The sequence below is a fragment of the Camelina sativa genome, chromosome 11, assembly GCF_000633955.1.
Source record: "Camelina sativa cultivar DH55 chromosome 11, Cs, whole genome shotgun sequence".
NCBI classification, from domain to species: domain Eukaryota; kingdom Viridiplantae; phylum Streptophyta; class Magnoliopsida; order Brassicales; family Brassicaceae; genus Camelina; species Camelina sativa.
This window is the reverse complement of record NC_025695.1, coordinates 28,760,485-28,782,281: the sequence shown is the minus strand read 5'-3', so window position 1 is coordinate 28,782,281 and position 21,797 is coordinate 28,760,485. Positions and strand designations below refer to the sequence as shown.

The following is a 21,797-nucleotide window of genomic DNA, read 5'->3' as shown; positions in this document are numbered from 1 at the left end:
GTTGCTGAACGATGGAAGGGTACCTACCAATCAAATCACTCTGAAACTTTCCCTTCTCAAAACCAGTAACTCGATACAGATCCTCCAACAATTGGGATAATTCCATTTTTCTATCAACTCTGATCACTCTTGGACTTGAACCTTCATAGAATGGACCATCAGGACCATTTTTTATACATCCATTCCAAAAACAGAACACTGGAATCTTTCTTGTATCCATGAGCACCACAAACCTTGAGAAGAATGCAAAGAAACGCGAAAAAATCAGTCAAGGTTTTGAATTGAAAACCCCAAAGCCATGTTACAGATTCTAAACGAGAAAACCCTAAAAACTCAATTTCAAACGATAAACCCAGCAAAAGAATAACTTGGAACGCAATGTACGTGATTCAAAGCGAATGAGGAACCTTAAAGTTCAATTTCATAAGAAGATGGTAGCAGCAGGAACACAATACTATCCTAATGTAAACGATAAAGGAGAAAGCTTTTCTGTAAAAGAGAAACCCCAATTTGTATCACTTGGTTAGTTAGGGTTAAAGCTTATCTGGAGAAGGAGTGTTTTGAGTCGATTTACCCGGAAAAAAGCAGTTCTTCCGCCGGCGCCGTTGATTTCGTCGGAGAAGATATCAAATCTACTGTAGCGAGAAGACGGTAAAAACTAAATCCAATGGATTTTAACTATTAAGTGAACCGGTCTAAACCGGAATATTGTTTTATTTTTTTTTTTATTTTTTTTTTGGCAAACATCTAAACTGGAATATTGTATTTTAGTATAATTAAATTACAGCTTATGTCACCAATTCAATATGTGCCTCAGTGGTTCAAATTGGTACCTTCGATGTCGGCTCGTCCCTGAGGTAATTTAAATTACCTTTTCTTTTCTCGCTTTTGTTTTTTTTTTTTTTTTTTTTNCTTTCTTTCATTTATATTGAAGAAGTGTGATTCTGGCTTTTGTTTAATTTTTAAAAATATGACATGAAAAATTAAAGGAAAACTAGGTTAGATCCGCGTTATGCCGCGGGATACTTTTTTATAAATATTTTTAGATATATCAAATTGTTGATTTTTTTTTTGTAATTGGATTAATTGTAAAAACAATGGTTTATCCAATAATAAGATATAACAATGCACTAATAAAATAATAAAATAGAGAAATCTCAAATAGTCTAACTAAACCTAATGTATGTTCTTCTTTTTTATTTACCTTTTGTGAGAGATATATTAGTGTAGTTTGAATTTGTAGTTTTTTTTTAATACAAATTTAACCACATAATTGTTATAGAGTATTTTTTTTGTTGTTATAAAAGTTATTATTTGTAAAAGTACATAGACATATTTTTACTTTAGTCTCGTTTTGTGTGTTATTTAATATTATTAGGGGCATTTTAAAGTACCATTTTGCAAAAATACTTTCTCTTATTTTCTATTTTTAATAATACATTCTTTCAATATACAAAATGACTAAATTATAAACTCTAGACTCCAAATACTAAATTATACTCCTTAAAACTATACCCTAAGGTAAAATAGAGAATCCAAACCTAAAAAAAAAATCTACAAATCAATTTAACACATTGTAATTATGCAAAAGAGTACAAAAATGAAAATAACCAAAAAATGATATTTTTGAGAAGGGTATTACTAACATTTTCTCATATTATTATACTTATGTTGAATAGCATAGCAATTAGGTTAATTGTCAAAGTAATTTTAAGTCACTGATTTTAAACTAAAATATAAAATCTTCAATTCTGGAACTTAAATATTGTTCAATTTATCATTAGTTGGTGTTCTTATATATAAAATCACTATCAACATTAATCTCAAATTTTATTTTATTTATTTGTTGTGAGAGATATATTAGTGTAGCTTGATTTTATGGTGTATTATTTTTGTAGTTTATACAAATTTAATCACATAATTTTTATATAGTTTTTTTTTTGTTCTGAGAGAAGTTATTTATTTCTTTTTTTGTTCTTTTTTTTTTAAAATCTAATTGTTTTGTTTTGTTTGATACTAATTCCATGTAAGTCAATATACACATACATAGTTTTACTTTAGTTTGGTTTGTGTTATTCGTGGTTAATCTTAATTTATATTCTATTTGTATTATATTATATTTATATTTGACTAATATTATACTTTACTAATATGATACTTATGTTGAATTGATTTTATTATTATACTTGGTTAATATTAGTATATTTTTAAAAGTTATAAATGATTTATTAATTTATTTTAAATTTAAGCTATAATTTTAAACCTTTGTTTTTGGAAAATATTATTATTATAATTGGTTAACATTAGTATATTTTTTAAAATTAGAAATGATTTATTAATTTGTTTTAAATTTAAGCTATAATTTTAAACCTTCGTTTTTAGAAAATATTGATACGACATACAATGATTAATATACTTAGTTGATATTATTATATTTTGAAAATTGTAAATGATTTATTAATGAGATTTGTTATAAATGCCTTTTTAAGATACCCTTTTTCAAAAATATATTTTTTTAATATTTTTATTTTTGCCCTCTTTTACACAATTACAATATATTAAATAATTTTTTTTTTTTTTTTAGGTTTGGGTTCTCTATTTTTACATTTACAGTATAGTTTTTAGGGGGTAGGGTTTAAAGTTTAGATTTTTTTTATTTTATATATTAAAAAGGGGTATTTTTGAAAATTGATACCATTAAGGGTATTTTTGAAAAGTGACATAGAAAAAATGGTATTTTTGAAAATCCCCCTTTATTAATTTAGTTTAAATTTAGGCTATAAATTTAAACATTTATTTTCCAAAATTATTGATGATTTTTATTATTTCTTATAATTTAATTGGTTACATAATTTTTTTTTGGTGAAATTGGTTACATAATTTAAATAATGTGTTAGTTCCTAAAAATATATAAATACTAATGTGGAACATGAATTAATTATTATTGGCTAATAGATATGAGTTGTATTAATGAAATATTTTCATTGGTAAACAAATAAACTGATGTGTCAACTCTTCCTTCAATTAAAAAGCTGATGTGTCAACACTGGAGAGCAACTCCTTCTACTTTTATTGTATTGATGATACACACAAACACAACTCATAAGGAACAAAATACTTACATTAGCAAAATACAAAAGTACATCTCCGAACAACAACAAAAAAACTACTTTTGAGTTGTTTTTTACACCTACAAAAGACCTACATTAACCTGGTTAGCTAGCATACTTTAACAAACAAAAATCGTTCCTAACTGGTTCATCCACCCAATTCTCTTTAGTCACGGCTTCTAAGTTTCCCCTAACATCAATAAGCAAACAAACACTAACCATCTTCTCGATGCATATCAATATTTCTACCATTCAAGTCCTTATTTGACATATCTGCTGTTCGGCTTCTTTGGTCGCCCTGATCGTCTCGTTTCGCTTCCTCCTATCGCTCCCATGTCCGCATCATTTGGCTTAGCTGACTTCCCGCAGGGTGACTCGCTAGCCACTGGCAGGAAAACTGATATCTGACCACTTCCACGAGGAAACAGTGTTGGAACATCGGAAGCTTCTGGCCAGTTGGAGACTCCTGGAAGTGGATTAAACTCAGCAGCATAAACTCCAAGAAAACTCTCTGTCTTGTAGAAGTCATTTACATACTGCAAATGGTCATAGTTCAGCCTCCTGCAAACAGCTAACACATGCGAACACGGATACTTGTAAACTTGCCATGTCTGACACGTGCAAACTCGATCGCTGCAGTGAACAAAATATTTCTTGTTTACAGTTTGCAGCACTTTTGTGACCTGAAACCTCTCAGCAGTCTGGTCTAAAGGCAATACGTCGAGTGTTATAGAGGTTAACTTGTACTCTTCTAGCTTTCTCATGACATGTTTAGCATACACCTCTCCTCTGCTATTTAGAGACTCCTCGAGAAGACCATGTCGCGATTTGAAAAGCTCTGCCAGGTGATCAAAGATTAGCAAGATGCAGGCTGTGATTGGAAGATCACGGGACTTGTTTACAAAACTGTAAGTTGTAAAGATTAAGTTTGTAGTCATGATCCCGTATCTCAGCCTGTCACTATCGTGAGCCAAAGCCCATTGGTGCAGAGGTATCTGGTCTAACCATTTCCGAGCCTCCGGATTCATCTCTTCGATTTTCTTCAAGTACTTGTCAAAGATTGATATGTATTTCGTGGATCCAGCCTTGTATACAAACTCTGTCATGAGATTGTTATTGAAAACATCATAAAACTTGAAGCACAGATGCCTAAGACAGAACCGGTGTTGCACCCACTGACACTCAGGTTCCTTAACAACTGCAGCGATGTCAGGACTCAGACTTGTTATCAGACAAAGGCCTTCCCTTTGCCTTACTTTCTTTTTGATGCACGCAAAGAACCAACGCCAAGTATCAGCTGACAAACTTTCTTCGGTAGTAATCGCAAACGCAAGTGGGAAAAGACTGTTTTCAGCATCTAACCCAGCTGCAACCAACAATTTCCCAGGGTATTTGCCACTCAAGTCCACCGTATCCACTAAAATGAGAGGTCTGCAGTGAGGAATCCCTTCAACTGACTGCTGAAACGTAAAAAACACAGAACGAAAGGATGCATCTCTGCGATCAGAGAAACTATCATATTGCCAATCTAAAAGCATCTTATTAGATGAGCAGAGAGCTGCCATGAACTTTGGCAACACGCTAAAACTCTTGTCCAAATCTCCCAAGATTGCAATGATCGCTTTCTTTTTAGCATTCCGCATACTATCATCCGAAACTCCGTAGCCAAATTCTTTTTTCACCCACTTAATCAGCTCTGCAATTGAGAGCGAGGGCTGAGCTTTTAGTAGACCTTTGATTTCACCTGCAAGAAAATCTGAGCCCACATCTACTGGCTTACAAGTATGTGCATCTGTATATTCTGTTATCTCAAAGCCATGGCTCTTCGTTTCAGCTGCCTTGAGAACCCACCCGCAGACTTTCCTTTTCTTGCACGTGAATATATTGTCTTCGTACGCGATGTACTCACGTTGTCTTCTATTAGAGTACAACTCCACTGCTTTCTCCAGTTCAACTTTATCTCTAAAAACCATCCCAACATGCAACTCACGTTCATCAAGCCATGAATTAGAGAAAATCACCTTCTTTGAGACACTATCGCAGACCCCTTTCATTAGACCTGGCTTTGTCATCCTAGAATCCTTCTGTGCAGTCGCTTTACCACCACCAATTCCACAGTCTCCATCATCCAAATTCTCATCATCTTCAATCCACCCGTTGCTATTATGCACCAGTGGAATTCCTAATGTGTTATCTCTCACACTCCCATCAAAAAAAGTATCCTCTTGTCGAGAACGCTTTCGAGTCGCCTGACCAGAAACCGGTTTGACCTCTAGATACAACTCCAGATTGTTGATAGAAGGATGGTGACTTAGAACCTCCAGCATTATCATCAAACTACAATCATCCACAATGGGCAAACGCACATACTTGACCATCTGTTGTTGAACAATGGAAGGGTACCTACCAATCAAATCAATCTGAAACTTTCCCTTTTCAAAACCAGTAACTCGATGCAGATCATCCAACAACTGGGATAGTTCGATTTTGCTGTCAACTCTGATTGCTCTTGGACTTGATCCTTCATAGAATGGACCATCGTAACCATCTTTGATGCAACCATTCCAATAACAGAAGACTGTAACCTTCCTTGTATCCATGACCACCAGAAACCTTTGAAAAAAAAACGCAAAGAAACACGAAGATTAATCGAAGGTTCGAATTGAAACAANAGATCATCCAACAACTGGGATAGTTCGATTTTGCTGTCAACTCTGATTGCTCTTGGACTTGATCCTTCATAGAATGGACCATCGTAACCATCTTTGATGCAACCATTCCAATAACAGAAGACTGTAACCTTCCTTGTATCCATGACCACCAGAAACCTTGGAAAAAAAAACGCAAAGAAAGACGAAGATTAATCGAAGGTTTGAACTGAAACAACCAAAGACATGGAAGACATAATTTAGTTAAAAGGCGGGAAACTCTCAAAGAGAAATAGAAGAAATGACCAACGGATAAACCTTAAATTCATGATTTATAGCGAATGAGGAACCTTAAAGATCAATTTCATAAAGATTAAAGCTTTCGATACGAGAAGCCCAGTAGAAAGGATAAACCCTAAATTCTTCAAAATGGTCGAATCCAAGGAATTGAGAAGATAAAGATGAAAATGGCTCACTTTCGGAAGAGCCTTTTGAGTAGTTTTTTTACCTGAAGTAGAACGTCTTCCGCCGCCAGCTCCGGTGACCTCGTCGGAGAAGAGAAACACTTAAGACTGCGCAAAAATGGTAAAAAAGTTGCTTCTTTTAATCCTTCGGCAACGACGACGATTCAGTTGTAAACGATAAAAAAATATCAATATTCATGAAAATGACTGAAAAAGCCCTCTAATTTCTAACAAATATCAAATAGTGCCCAAACTTTTTTGTATTTTTTTGGGGGTACAATTTAATAAAACACGAATATAATGTCTCTTCGAAAACACATATCTACAGAAAAAATACAATTATCTTAAGAATAAAATGCCTTTAAATCTACTGTATTAGTTCGAAGAATTGTAATTTTAAAATTACGGTGTTTTCTATCCAACAACCCTATGTGCCTCGATGCGCCTACCACATATTGTAATCGGAACGGTGTTTGGTGGTATAGTTTCTATATTTATGATTTTTCGGTTATGTGGCAGTCGTTATTGCCTCGTGATGAAGTCGATGGTTACGGTTTTCGTGGTGGTTTCTCTTGATGTTTGTCGTCGGTGTATGGGTAACCATTCACTTCTATCTCGAGTTTGGTCTCTCGATTGTTGACGTCAATGTTCGTTTTAAATATTTGCTTCTCTTCTGCTTTTGAAATAATCATTTGTCGGCCCAATATTATCAGATATGCATATTTAATGAGTTTTAATTTTAATTAAAATATAATCACTTTTATTAATACTAAATGTTTGTTTATCTATTCATTTTTCACTTATATTGAATACAGAAAAATGAAAATCTAAGCTTTTTAATTATAATATCTTTTAATTAAAATAAGCTTTATAATTGGCAACAACAAAAACTAAGGTTTCTTCTGAAGATGTTCCCAAGTCAATATATCCTCTGTTGCCAATTAGTTTTTGTAGCCGCCCCAAACGCTAGCAGCTTTAATCAAACCAAAAAGAAGGTGGAGTGACTGGAGTCACCATTTTGAACGTTTATCTTGTGAAACTCTGCAGCATTTTTTCTCTATACTTGATCACCAACATCGTCAAATTCTCAAAACGCAAAAGTAAAGGAGAATTCAGCTACTACTATGTTAATCAAAACTCTGCAAGACTTCAATAAAGCGATTTGGAACATATATATATATATATGACTGAATTTACTGAATTCTGAAGAATTACGGTGTAATTTTAGTTCAATTAGTTCAGTTTAGCTATTGTTTAAAACATAAGTAGAGAGTTACTGTTTAAAACATATGTAGAGAACATAAGTAGAGTTACTGTTTAAAACATAAACTAGTCGTCGTAGGTGTTGTAGTGCTTTGCAGCCTTTTTGCTGCTCAGGCGTGTAGCATTCTTACTCTTGTTTCTCAGTATTTGCCTAGCTCTGGCAGCCTTGAATTCTTCAAATTTTATGGACCTCTGCATTAACACATAGAGAGAATATCATCAGATCAGCAAAGATAAGACAAAAGAATATCAGATCAAAGGACAAAGGAAGAGAGACTTAGACTTACATTAGGAGAGCTAGGGGAGCCAGGGGTCAAGACAGGATCAGAAACCTAATCAAGGCATGAAGCTTCATTACAACTAACGGATAGGGCATTGAAGAAGACTTATATGGTAACATTTCCTATGAGCACTAAACTAACGATAAGGTATTGAAGAAGACTTATATGGTAACATTTCCTATGAGCACTAAACTAACGATAAGGTATTGAAGAAGACTTATATGGTAACATTTCCTATGAGCACTAAACTAACGGATAGGGTATTGAAGAAGACTTACATGGTAACATTACGGTGTAAATTTAGTTCAATTCATCGAAGTGTAATTTTAAAATTACGGTGTTTTCTATCCAACAACCCTATGTGCGATACGCCCTACCACATATTGTAATCGGAACGGTGTTTGGTGGTATAGTTTTTACGTTTATGATTTTTCTGTTATGTGGCAGTGGTTATTGGCTCGTGATGAAGTCGATGGTTACTCTTGAATTTTAATGTTTGTCGTTGATGTATGGGTAACCATTCCTTCTATCTCGAGTTTGGTCTGTTGATTCTTGACGTTCTTGGAATGAGGAAGAAGGAACTATACTCATTATCAACCTTTTCACAATGCCGGTTGGTAATGAGCCGTCAATATTCTGGGAAGAAGGAACTATATACTCATTACCAACCAGCATTGTGAAAAGGTTGATACTAGACCATCAGAACTTGGAACCTTTGCATCAACATCTTGGAAGCAATGAAAATCAACATCACAGGGGAAACCATATCTACAAAGTATTAAAAGATTGGACAGTGCAAAGCATCAAAGGAGTAAAGAAAAAGAGATCCACAGAAAAGTATTGCTAGTTTTCATGTGACAAAGATCACATCTGCTTTTTAACAAATAATGAAAAATATTAAAAATGACAAAAAAAAAAAAAGTATTTACCATTTTTTTTGTTCTCAATCTTTATAACTAAACCATTTTTCCGAACGTATTAGGAAACACTACAACAAGATGGAGAGGCTCTACTGATTATGCATTACAAACTGAAATCAAAACTCAGACTGAAATAGGCGGATTATTAACCTCAATAAACTCAATACCTTAGTCACCAGCTGAATGTATCCTTAGACTTCTCAATTTTGGTCTTGTGTGAACTCTCTATTTCTTCCTGCATGAGTGCAGACATTTCATTAACATACATAACTCTTTCAATAACTGTATCTGAACCCTTAAACATACTACGCATCTATTCAGAACTGTGGGTAAAAGTAGAGCAATATTGAGTGATTAACCATGCAGGATTTTAGTAATGGTTCTAGGAATGAGGATCTGAAGAATTTGATTGATTTCCCAAGTCAAATTCTCTCTTTTTTTTTTTTTTTGAACAAATCCCAAGTCAAATTCTCAAAACGCAAAAGTAAAGGAGAATTCAGCAACTACTATGTTAATCAAAACTCTGCAAGACTTCAATAAAGCGATTTGGAACATGTATATATATATAGGACTGAATTTACTGAATTCTGAAAAAACTTACTGAATTCTCCTATAATAGGAGCTTTTACAAGTTGCTATCTGATTAAAAATCCTTGTTAGCTTTCTACAATTTTGTTTTCGGCTTTCATATGCACACACACACACACATACCTAATTCTGAAGAAAAGAAAAAGTCCGAGGATATATATATTATAGCTCACTACGCATTCATAAACAATGTATATTAAAGTAGATCACCAAAAAGTATTTTCCAAAAGCGAAAACATTAAAGAAAATTCAGCTACTCTGTTTATTAACTTAACAGAATCAGCCCTATTTTTATAATTGACTAAAAAAAAACTTGTAATTACTCCCTTTTGCCTGCCAATACCTCCTCAATGAATTTGAACCAAACTAGGAACATAACTGACGAGAAATGGCCAAACAGTACCCTGTGGTTCTTGTACAATCAAATTATGAACTTGTATACCCTCTATAGCAAAGTAAAATTTTGCCATGGTATCAGTCAATCTTGGTAACTCTGTATATCAACACACAACCATTTTATTCTTCTCGTCAACCAAGAAACTCATAATATGGCTCCTCACATCTGGTCCTGGTAACATAACTTTACCCAAATCCACTACTAAGAAGTTGCTCCACGACAAGTCTTTGGCCTCATCGATCATCTTAGTTTTGGTCACCCATATATCCATCTTTAATGAATCTATACCAACCCCATGTTGTTGTAACAAGGCAAGTTTCTCTTCTCTAACAACTGAGAGAACCACACCAGCATAACTAGTTCTCTTAAAAGATAGAGGGAGACGCATACGTCCAAATCTCTCGGTAGCGAAATCAAACTTCAGTATGAAAACAAAGAGGGGGTCTTCTTTATCTGAAGCGTACCAGTAGGCATTTCCCTTGAGAGTCACGCCATTAGAGTGAATGAAAAATTTAGGAGAGACGTCATCAAGAACCCTCCATGAATATTCAGAGTTGAACTCATANCTTAGGAGGAGAATACTGTAGGCAGCTTTGAAAATGGTCAAAAGCCAATATTTTGTAGCTATCCCAAGATTTGCCGCTGTTGTTTACGTATCCTAAGACATACTTGTATAAGAATATACGATGATCATCGGATTGGATCCACCTGGTTTGACCAGTATAAGGGTTCCAAACCACGAGTTTACTGTCCTCTGTAGTACACAATAATAAACCCTCGCAGTGAATTAAGATGGACGATAGCTTGAACAGTTGAACTGTTCTTGTTAAGTTTAACTGCAACCTCAAAGGATGGATCAAAGCTGTTTTGGATTCCATGGAGATTGACGCTATGAATTAGAGTATCCATTAATGTGGCTGAATAACCCTTGTAATCATTAATTAAGATCACCTGCGCTGCTGCTTTGCCAAAGTTCTTCTTGGCAAATCTCGGGTCTCTGAATAAAGCGTACCAACGTTTGCAAGTAGTTTGCAATTTCTGTAGACAAGTGGCCGGAACCCTAGAGAGTATCTCTGTTTCTAAATCATGTGGAAGATCAGTAACCATCATAGTGTTTTGTTTGTCTTGTGATTTCTATTATGACGAGACCTGAGGAAGAAACAAGAAAGCGACACGACTGCGCTGATCGAAATTAGGGGTTAAGAATTGGTATAAAACAACTATAAACCGAGATATGTGAGCCAACATTGAACCGCACCGGCAGACCCGATTGGCTTCTTATCTCGGTGTAGGCATAAACGAAAGATATCGTGAAAAAAAACGAAAGTGCATACACTGACTACTGCATACAAATACATCATCATCACAAACGTTACCCTAGTCCAGACATTACAGGAACCAAACCGGTTTTCATACAACCTCCCAAAAAACAAACACTAAACCGGTTAGCATATCATACAAACAAAAAAACTTTTACTACTTATTAGGTTTAAGCATTCACCAAACTACTTTAGCCGCTTCTTTGTACATATTGAAAAAAACTGACTTTTAAGTTTCCCTTAAACTCAAACTGAACCAAACCAAAGTACATCGGTAACAAACGTAACCATCTTCACCATTTTAGTTCAGTTTGGTTCAACGTTTAGGACCTTTGTTTTTGCCAGTGTTGGATCGTTTTTGGCCTCCAATAACCTTGCTTGGCTGAGCTGATATCTGACAACTTCCAGGAGGAAACAATCTTGGAACTTGGGAAGCTTCAGGCCAGTCAGATACACCCGGAAGCGGATTGAAATCAGCTGCGTACACTGCAAGAGAACTTTCGGTACTGTACTGCAAATGATCAATGTTCAGCCTCCTGCAAACCGCTAACACGTGTGAACATGGACTCTTGAAAAGTTGCCATATCCTACAAGTGCAAACCCGATCACTGCGATGAACAACAAATCTCGTTTTTCTAACTTCCGTGACCTGAAACTTATTCCCCCTCTGGTCTAGAGGCAATACATCGTGCGTTCTAGAAGCTTCCTTCCACTCTTCAAAAAAATCCATGACATATTTAGAGTATAGGTCTCTTCCATTCGGTGATTCTCCAAGACGACCACGTTGAGATTTGAAAATCTCTGCCAGGTGATCAAAAATTAGCAAGATGCAGGTTGGGATAGGAAGATCAAGAGATTTGTTTATGAAACCATATGTCCCAAATATTGTGTTTGTTTTCATGATTCCAAATCTCATCCCACCATCATCGTAAGCCAGAGCCAACTGATGTGGAGGTATTTTATCTAACCATTTTCGAGCCTCCAAGTTCATCTTTTCGATTTTCTTCAAGTACTTCACGAACTTTGATACGTACTTCGTAGATCCCGCCTTGTAAACAAACTCTGTCATGAGATTGTTATGAAAAACTTCATAAAATTTTAAGCACATATGCCTAAGACAGAACCGGTGTTGTGCCCACTGACACTCACGCTCCTTAACAACTGTAACTATGTCAGGATCCGGACTCGTTATTAGACAAATGCCTTCCCTTTGTGTTACTTTCTTTCTGATGCATGCAAAGAACCAACGCCAAGTATCAGCTGACAAACTTCCTTCGGTAATAATTGCAAACGAAAGTGGGAAAATCTTGTTTTCGGCATCAAATCCCGCTGCAACCAACAGTTTCCCAGGGTACTTACCGCTCAAGTTTATTGTATCCACTATGATCACAGGTCTGCAGTGAGGAAACCCTGCAATTGACTGCTGAAACACCCAAAACACAGAATGAAAGGATGCATCTTTGGGATCAGGAAAAGGATCATATTGCCATTCCAAGAGCATACTGTTAGATGAGCTAAGGGCAGCCATGAATTTGGGCAATACACTAAAACTGTTATCCAAATCTCCCAAGATTGCAGTGATTGCTTTCTTTTTAGCAATCCACATATTAGCAAACGAGACTGTGTAGCCAAATTCTTCTTTCACCCACTTGTTCAACTCTTCAATAGAGAGCGAGGGCTGAGCCTTTATTAGACATTCGATCTCACCTGCCAGAAAATCTGGGCTTACATCTGCTGGCTTACAAGTATGTGGTCCTGTATATTCTGTTATCTTGACGACATTTCCATTTGTTTTAGCTGCCGTGAGAAACCATTCACATACTTTCTTGCACGGTATTTTAAGGTATCCTCATTGGAATAGTCGTATTTACTGTACTCACGTTGCATTCTATTAGAGTACAACTTCACTGCATTCTCAAGCTCATCTTTATCTTTAAAAATCATCCCAACATGCAACTCACTTTCATCAAGCCATGGACTAGAGAAAATCAACTGCGGGCTTTCTTTATCATCTTTATTCTCCTCATCCGTACTCTCCTCAGTCTCATCCATACTCTCTTCATCTTCAATCCACCCATTATGGTTATCCTCCGGCGGACTTCTTAGTTTAGTATTCCTCACACTCACATTTACATCTGCATTGACGCTAGCCTCCTCCTCTTGCCGAGCACGCTTTCGGGTCGCATTATTTTCCAATGGCGACTGATCATGAGATATAGGAACAGTTCCTTCATCAGACAACGGTTTGATCTTTAAATACAACTCCAGATTGTTGATAGAAGGATGGTGACTTAGAACCTCTAGCATCATCTCTAAACTACAATCATCCACAATGGGCAAACGCACATACTTGACCATCTGTTGCTGAACGATGGAAGGGAACCTACCAATCAAATCAATCTGAAACTTTCCCTTTTCAAAACCAGTAACTCGATGCAGATCATCCAACAACTGGGATAGTTCGATTTTGCTGTCAACTCTGATCCCTCTTGGACTTGACCCTTCATAGAATGGACCATCAGGACCATCTTTTATACACCCATTCCAATAACAGAGCAACGGAACCTTTCTTGTATCCATGAGCACCACAAACCTTCAAACAGAAACAAAACAAATTATGGGTGTCAATCGGAATACCCTAAAGCCATGTTCGCAATTTTGAGAAACCCTAGAGCTCAATTTCAGAAGATAACAGTATCAGCTACAATACGAAATGGAAGACAACAATAAAGGAGATGACTTTTTCAATAGAGAAGGTGATTCAATAAACCCAGTTAAAGGATAAACCCTAAAAATTTGAATTTTTGTTTTTCTTTTGTCGAATGCGACATAGTATATGAAGTTATGAACTCTGAGTGAGGTCAAAAACTACAAATTTTTAACTTTTAGTTAGGTGGAAAATGCTTACTTGCAGTTGCAGCCAGCAGGACTCTTTCAGATTCTTCGGAGATGAGAACACTTCACTTCACTGCAATGGTAAAAAGTTCTCCTTTTTTTCCTTTTCCGACGGTTCAATTTTCATTAAGCTTTTTGTGGTTTTAAAAAAAACATCTAGAACAGTCCATTTATCTTTAAAATATTCATTTATTAGAACACACTGTTTCTCATTTACCCTTAATAAATTATAAACCTTCAGAATTTCAGATAGAGGTGATGATAATCAAACCCACAAACATTTTTTTTTTCAAACCAATAAACATATATAGTACAGACGCTTCTTTGATAGAAAAAAAAGAAAGAAAAAGTTGATATTTTAAACATTTTATTGAAGTTAAATCAAGAAGAAGAAATAAAACATATTTAAATAAAAGCATAAACAGGTGCTGAAGCAGAAGAATCTTTTGGTTAGCCCATGGCATACTTCTGAGTCCAGTTTCTTGCAGTTGCCTCGTACTTGGCTCTGTCGGTTTTGTACATGTGTGCAATCTCTGGCACCAACGGATCATCTGGATTTGGATCCGTTAACAGCGAGCATATCGAGAGCAACACCTACCAAAATCGTATTAATCATTTCCATTAAAGAACTAGAGCAAGATCCTAGCTGAAAATGTAGATGATCTTTACTATACGTTTGGAACATAAACGAACATTGGAGAAACCAATATTTCCAAAAGATGTGAAACTCACCTTGGAAATGGTTAGAGCGGGGCTCCATTGCTCTTTCAAGATGTCGAGGCAAATGCTTCCATTGCTGTTGATATTTGGGTGAAACACCTTCGTCCTAAATGCAACCTACAACAAAAAAAACAACACAACCAATCTAAGTGTCAAGATTAAAGGAAATATACTAATGAGAAGTACCACACAAAAAGAAAAAGTTTATGAATAGCAAATCCTTTACTAAGCTTTTAGGAAACCTTACTAAACCTAAAGTTTCTGGTACTTTTTAGAGTTGTTCAATATTGAATACCTTTGGTGGCTTGAAAGGATAATCCGGAGGGAAGTGAATGGTAACGAGAAACACACCGCCTGAATACGGACTCTCTGCAGGACCCATAATTGTAGCTTGCCAATGAAACATGTCTTCAGCAACTGGACCTATAAATTTTCATGCAACTCAATTTCTTCAGTCTGTGACTCAACTAGTAAACTGAGTTAATCTTAGATAAACAAAAGCCAAATTATAAGCAAAAAAAAAAAAAAACACAAGCAAAGAAGGATTCTACATTTCTCAAATCTTCTAACTCTGATTAGTCTTATAACTAGAGAAAAGTAACAACTGATAAACTGAGATTCGTTACAGAACATTAGATAAACATAAGCCAATACATAAGTAAACAACAAAAAGAAGGATTCTACATTTCTCAAATCTTCTAACTCTGATTAGTCTTATAACTAGAGAAAAGTAACAACTGATAAACTGAGATTCGTTACAGAACATTAGATAAACATAAGCCAATACATAAGTAAACAACAAAAAGAAGGATTCTACATTTCTAAACTCCTCTAACTCTGATCAGTCTAATAATTAATTAGCAACAGAGTACCTCTGTGATCTCTAGAACACTAAATATATGGCAGATTTGTGATCATACATAATAGTTAATCAGAAAATTAAGTAATGGATCCAACAACAAGAGTTCGGGATTTTGTTTTTTTTTGGAAGTAACCTGCACTGCAGGAGGTTGGAGGGTCTTTCTGGAGATCCTTCAGCTCCTTCAAGATCCGTTTCGACGCCATTTTCTCACTGAAAAATCCCTAAAAAAAGCAATACAAGTTAAACCTAGATCAATCCAGCTCAAATCCGATGAACTTTTACCAATCTGATTGAATCGAACAAAAAAAGAGACGAGCTTTTTTGAATTTTCCTATAAAGAAGCTAGCTTTGATCTCATATGGGTTTGTTAATCAAAAAGGAGAAAGCTTTGTTACCTCAGAAAGAATCCTCCAAATTCGACTTTTTTGCGAATCACACTCCTGCCTGCAGATTGCTTAGAAGAAAGCAAAAACGAAAGAGAAAAGTTTGGGTTTTTATGCTTAGAAGAAAGGAAGAGAGAGAATCATATTTTTAATTGGATAAAATATTATTTATTGTAGTAATAATTGCTGCTTAGGGAAATATCTGTAAAGTTTTAAAATACTACTCCTATGCCTGTTTATTTTTCAAGAAATTATAAAGGGTGGGGCTATATTTCAATTGACCCCACTTAGATTCCAATGATTCTGAATCATGATGCAATTTAAAATTATATATTTGTCTTTGCTACATATTCTATCTTTTTCCTTGATTCTTAAAAATATAGCCAAGTGTAGAGATATGAACGGTTGAATATATTTGTCTTTGTTAGAAATAGCAATGAAAAAATCAGTACTTTAATGAAAATTTTATCTAGTTTTTTTGTGACAAAATTATTTTCAATCTCTATCTCAAACTAAATATATTCTGATTTATCCATACCAATTACATTTTTCATTGAATGTAAACTTATTTTTTTTATAACCCTCAGTTAATATAAGAATATTTATTTAGTATTGTAAAATAATTTTTAAAATTGTGTGAAAATCTCAAAAGGTATAGATCTTTAAGTTTTGTAACGATAATAGTTTAATGTCATATCATGCAGTCATCATGTCGTCATAGTGGGATTCGTATTACTGCAAATGACTAATGGTAATATCACGAATTAGTTATGGATAAATGACAAGATAGGCAAATGGTTTAAGACGGTTCTTTTCTAATCAGAAGGCATAATGGTGGCCTAGTGGATGGATGGATATATATAAACTCGATATGGTGAATGAATTAGCTATCAAACAAATATTAAGAGTTTATATTTATTTACTTACAAGAGTTTGTTTGAAAAAGTTGTCAAAAAAGAAGTACATCTATGGTTGAGATGGGAAATTATTTATTTTATACATCAAATAAAGAGATATGTGTGATTCATATTACAATTAAAACATTAATCTAAATTTACTTTATTGATTTTTAAATTTATGCAAAATCATATATTTGTTGTTACAATGACAAAATAAGGGAATATTATTCAATTTGGCTTGGTTATTTTCGGTTGATCTGCTCTAAACCGGTTACGGTAAGCCAACAAATATCGACTTTGATAAATAAATAGATAATTCTTTTCAATACCAGAGAATTAATCGGTTCAGTTTATAAAAAGAAAACGAAATAAGAAAAACCAGTTTTCGATATATCAATTTGGCTCGGTTTATATTCAATGATTCCTTTTAAAACAAAATGTTTTTGACAATTAAAAAAAGAAAGAAAGAAACATTGTTCTATTTCCACCATTGCATATCGATCGCTTCCTCTCTCACCTTTGCTCCTCTCCGCAGTCTCGACGTTTGCCGTCGGTGGGAAATGAGAGCCGTAATCGAAAGAGCCTCTCTATCATCTTCCTCTGTCACGGTTAGTTACACTCGTTCTTCTAAATCCCCCCCCCCTCCCTCCCCAAATTTTCCATTTATTTTGTTTGAACTTGGTTGATCGAATCGTGCGTGTCTCTTGGGTTTTTAATCGGGATTCATGAATCAGATACACAGATTTTAACGCCGATTACAAAAGTATATCTTATTAATTCTTCTTCGATGTTACGGTTTCATTTATATTTTTTTTTTTTTGTAGATTTTTTCATAAATAATTTGTATGGATATGTCGAACATGAGATTTGTTACCTAATGCAGAGAGACGGAACCAGGAAGAAGAAGAAGAAGAAGAAGAAGCACGATGTGCATCTTTAACAGGTACCAATAGAAAAAGCCCAGCCCAGCCCAGCCCAAACCAGAGTCCGTTATTGTACTTTTTTATAAATAAAAAGTAAACTAGGGTTATTTGAAATTATTGATTGCTTGCTGCTCTCTCAACGCTTCCCGGACAAATATACACAAACCGCTCTTATCAAAAGCTTGTTTTCATCTTCTCCGATGGCCAAAGCTAAATATTTGGGTTTGTTATTGGTGGCTCTGAGCTCTTTGTCTAATGTTTTACTACACCCACACTTACTCTTGTCTCAAGAGGTCTTTTTTTTTTTGGCTGCTCTTGTTGTTAGGTAAGCGAAAGCTGGAAGATGATTTGGGGACCAAACCCACTCTCAAGAAACAAAAGAAAAAATCCAAGAACAAGGTATAACCTAAGATTATACGGATTCCTCTTGTTTCTTCGCACGTACTGTCTTCTAATGCCTTACTTATGTAAACAGGACACAACCAAAGAATCTGCTGATAGTCTCAAGCAGGTTGAGTTGTTAGAGCCAAAGTCTGATCAGGCTAATGTGATCTCAGCGAAGGTATAATTTTTTGAAAAATGTTGTACTGTTTGTTGCATATATTGCACAAGTTCATGTTCTATCAAGCAATTTGAGTCTTTTTCTCCTTAAAGTTGTGCTAACACCTTCATGGCTGTTCAATTCAGGAAGCTGCCGTAGGAAAAAAGACTCTCTTCGTTGACAATCTCCCTTGCGAAACTAAAATACCAAATATGTAAGTAAACAACACTTTTTTATATATATTTTTTTAATTTCCTATTCCCTCCTCAGAGCAAGTTTTTCTAGGACTGATAATTATATCATCAATTTTCACAGCATCGATTTCTTTAAAAATGTTGGACAAGTTGTTCGTGTTCGACTTCTTTTAGACTACAATTTTAAGCTTGTGGGCTGTGCCTTTGTTGAGTTCCCTTAAGCTGACGAAGTAGAAAAGGTGAGAGTAGTTTTCATAGTAATGATGAAAAAGTTATTTAAATAGTCATCTGAAACGTGGTTTATACTTATGATGAAATATATACAAGTAGTTATTTGTAAGTACGATTTCTGACTCAAATCTTTTATACTCTAGGCGCTGGAAAAGAAGAACGGTGAATATTTGCAAGATAATAAGATTGTTCTTGATGTGGCTGATATTGTTCTTGATGTGGCTGATAAGGGAGCTACATACCTTCCACCCAAGTAAATGTTATGGATATTTGTTTCTGTAAAACTGGTTGTAACTTATTACTAGAGTTTTATGACGATTATAGAAGACTAACGCTTTTGTTTTTGTGAATTAGGTATTGCATAGATCACAAGGTTTGGTAAGGGATTTAGCTATTTGCATATTGAGTTTGTCATTAAGAGCACATTTAGTCAAGTTTTTTGTATACATGTAGAGATCACAAGAGATTTTCGATATTTCAGGTATGAAGAAGACCTTCGACGAGAAAGCCTTCCGATAGAAGAAGAAGATGAGACACCCAATTTTGTTGAGGTACCTGTTCTTATATCTTCAAAACATCTCAAAAGAAACGCACAACATTTAATAATAATTGTTGCCACAAAGTCTAAAAGATGACTTAATTCTGCGGATGAATCCTTAGATTGGGCTAATTTTTGTTGTTATTAAATTCAGGAAGTACTCTTTGTTGCCAATCTCTCTCCCCAAACTAAAGTATCAGATATGTAAGTAGCTCCGTAAATTTCCACTTTCATGCTTGGAGCAAGTTGTTCATAGACTGATATTTTGTCATCCACTTTTACAGTTCCGATTTCTTTAATTATGTTGGAGGAGTTGTTAGTGTTCGACTTATTGTAAACAACGAGGGTAAGCATGTCGGCTATGGATTTGTTGAGTTTGCTTCTGCTAAAGAAGCAAAGAAGGTGAGGTAGTTTTTGTAGTAATGATAAGAAAAGTAGTGTATACTTGTGATGAAAAATATACTAGTTATTTGAAAGTGCCGTAGCTGATGAAATATTTTAAACTGTAGGCGCTGGAAAAGAAGAATGGTGAATATTTACACGATCGTAAGATTTTTCTTAACGTGTCTAAGACAGCTCCATACCCTCCACGACCCAAGTAAATTGATTTTCCATGTTATGGGGTTTTGTTTCTCTAACACTGGTTATAACTTATTGTTAGACTTTTGATGCCATTACAGAAGATTAACACTAATACTTTTGTTAACTAGGTACAACTTTGCAGAGAAGCTTTGGTAAGGGATTTAACTCTTTGCTTCTTGAGTTTGTTATCAAGAGCACATTGGGTGACGTTTTTGGTCTACTTTACATGGAGATATCACTAGGGTTTTGATATTTCAGTTATGAAGACTACCTTCGACGAGGAAGCCTTCTGACAGAAGAAGATGGGGCAATGAAAAGACTATATGAAACTCCCGATTTTGTTGAGGTACGTGTTCTTCTTATCTCCAAAATATGTCAGGCTCAGACGAAAAGCTTAGCTTCTAATAACATAACTGTTTGTACTGGGAATTGCACAACACTAAATAAATATCGATTTTAGGGGGAAAGAGTGAAGTTTGTTCTTTATTAACGATAGGAATGTGAGGTCGTCACTAAAACGAGTCAAGATCGTGCTCGTCAGTTCACAGGAGAACTGACAAGTGAGTCACGACGAGCTCGGAAGCTAACAGAAAATTATACAGAGAATAACAAGAGTTTTTAGACGCAAAGTATTGCTCTCGGGGTATTGTACGCGAGTCTCTCTCCTTTCTCCAGTGAGTACTGTTTCTTTATATAGTGGACTGTAGACCGAGGGTTTTCTAGGGCTCCCATCGTGAATTCCCGAGATTGCCCTTTACGGATTATTAATGACTTGCATCCATTTTGGTCGGGCCGGAATCATAGAATTCGTCTTGTTGGGCCGAGTGGCATATTGGGGCGCAGCCCATGTCCAACAGTAACTGTTGCCACAAAGTAGAAAGATAACTAATTCGGGGGATGGCTCTTTAGATGAGCCTACCTTTTGCTGTTATGCAATTGAAGTCCCTTTTCTCTTTTAAGTATGGCTAAAAACACCTTTGGCTGTTAAATTCAGGCAGTTTCCGTAAGAAAAAAGACACTTTTTGTTGCCCATCTCTCTCGCAAAACTAAAATATCACATATGTAATTAGCACCTTTAATTCCCTCTTTCCTTCCTGGAGCAAGTTCTTCATGGCTATTATTTTACCCTCCACTTTTATTATTTTAACAGCAACGATCTCTTTAAAGATGTTGGAGAAGTTGTTCATGTTCGACTTATTGTAAACCACAATGGCAAGCATATGGGATGTGGCTTTGTTGAGTTTGCTTCTGCTAACGAAGCAAAAGAGGTGAGAGCAGTTTATAGTAATAATGAAAAGTATTTTAGTAGTCATTTAAAAAGTAGTTATTTGAAATACGATTGCTGATTAAATATTCTATATTGTAGGCGCTGGAAAAGAAGAAAGGTGAATACTTGCACAAATGCAAGATTTTTCTTGAAGCGGCCGAGATAGCTCCATACCGTCCACCCAAGTATATTGATTTTCCATGTTTTGGAGATTTGTTTATGTAACTCTGGTTGTAACTTGTTTGCTAGATTTTGTATGCCATTACAAAAGACTAACGCTATTTATTTTTGTTGATTAGGTATTGCATAGATCACAAGGTTTGGTAAGGGATTTAACTATTTGCATCTTGCACTTGTTATCAAGAGCACATAAAGTGAAGTTTTTGGTAAACTTAAAAGGGTTTTTGATAATTCAGGTATGAAGACTACCTTCGACGAGAAAGCCTTCTGATAGAAGATGAGGTTGTGGAAGGACTTGATGAAACTCCTGCTTTTGTTGAGGTACCTGTTCTTATTATCTTCAAAATATGTCAGAACTGTTGCCACAAATTTGAAAGATGACATATTCTGGGGATGAATCAAGGTTTTGTTGTGATGTAATTTGAGTCATTTTCTTTATGGAGTTGTGCTAACACCACTGACTGTTAATTCAGGAGGTTGCTGTAAATAAAAAGACGCTCTTTGTTGCCAATCTCTCTCACGAAACTAAAATATCACATATGTAAGTAGCACCTTTAGTTTGCTCTTTCTTTCTTGGAGAAAGTTTTTCGTG

At 35.1% G+C, this 21,797-nt stretch overlaps 4 protein-coding genes and 1 pseudogene across 5 annotated transcripts in view; 1 reads left to right on the top strand and 4 right to left on the bottom strand.

Annotated features, from left to right (window-relative positions):
• On the bottom strand, nucleotides 3,101–6,360 carry LOC104724538. The gene is made up of 3 exons (XM_010443037.1): nucleotides 6,267–6,360; nucleotides 5,785–5,938; nucleotides 3,101–5,569 (listed from the first exon to the last, which is right to left on the bottom strand). Exons 2-3 carry the CDS (start codon nucleotides 5,923–5,925, stop codon nucleotides 3,371–3,373), a joined length of 2,340 nt encoding a protein of 779 aa, XP_010441339.1. The 5' UTR covers nucleotides 5,926–5,938; nucleotides 6,267–6,360; the 3' UTR covers nucleotides 3,101–3,370.
• Nucleotides 7,552–10,781, bottom strand: LOC104728455 (annotated as a pseudogene).
• Nucleotides 10,980–13,989, bottom strand: LOC104724536. 2 transcript variants are annotated; one of them, XM_019232548.1, is made up of 2 exons: nucleotides 13,899–13,989; nucleotides 10,980–13,583 (listed from the first exon to the last, which is right to left on the bottom strand). In XM_019232548.1, the coding sequence occupies exon 2, from the start codon at nucleotides 12,594–12,596 to the stop codon at nucleotides 11,307–11,309; it is 1,290 nt and encodes a 429-aa protein (XP_019088093.1). In that variant the 5' UTR covers nucleotides 12,597–13,583; nucleotides 13,899–13,989; the 3' UTR covers nucleotides 10,980–11,306. The 2 variants fall into 2 exon arrangements, with proteins under 2 accessions (XP_019088093.1, XP_010441338.1); XM_010443036.2 differs by having other exon boundaries at nucleotides 10,983–13,583.
• On the bottom strand, nucleotides 14,111–15,974 carry LOC104724535 (ubiquitin-conjugating enzyme E2 8). Its single transcript, XM_010443033.2, has 5 exons — nucleotides 15,863–15,974; nucleotides 15,601–15,688; nucleotides 14,901–15,028; nucleotides 14,618–14,722; nucleotides 14,111–14,479 (listed from the first exon to the last, which is right to left on the bottom strand). The coding sequence occupies exons 2-5, from the start codon at nucleotides 15,668–15,670 to the stop codon at nucleotides 14,336–14,338; spliced, it is 447 nt and encodes a 148-aa protein (XP_010441335.1). The 5' UTR covers nucleotides 15,671–15,688; nucleotides 15,863–15,974; the 3' UTR covers nucleotides 14,111–14,335.
• Nucleotides 17,873–21,797, top strand: part of LOC104728454 — an 8,236-nt gene continuing 4,311 nt past the window's right edge. The window contains exons 1-13 of the mRNA XM_010447428.1: nucleotides 17,873–17,894; nucleotides 17,998–18,071; nucleotides 18,148–18,234; nucleotides 18,360–18,427; nucleotides 18,529–18,598; nucleotides 18,782–18,891; nucleotides 18,993–19,016; nucleotides 19,120–19,189; nucleotides 19,331–19,380; nucleotides 19,461–19,578; nucleotides 19,686–19,774; nucleotides 19,887–19,910; nucleotides 20,017–20,104. Coding sequence (XP_010445730.1) covers nucleotides 17,873–17,894; nucleotides 17,998–18,071; nucleotides 18,148–18,234; nucleotides 18,360–18,427; nucleotides 18,529–18,598; nucleotides 18,782–18,891; nucleotides 18,993–19,016; nucleotides 19,120–19,189; nucleotides 19,331–19,380; nucleotides 19,461–19,578; nucleotides 19,686–19,774; nucleotides 19,887–19,910; nucleotides 20,017–20,104 — 894 coding nt within the window. The remainder of the gene's footprint in view (nucleotides 17,895–17,997; nucleotides 18,072–18,147; nucleotides 18,235–18,359; nucleotides 18,428–18,528; nucleotides 18,599–18,781; nucleotides 18,892–18,992; nucleotides 19,017–19,119; nucleotides 19,190–19,330; nucleotides 19,381–19,460; nucleotides 19,579–19,685; nucleotides 19,775–19,886; nucleotides 19,911–20,016; nucleotides 20,105–21,797) is intronic.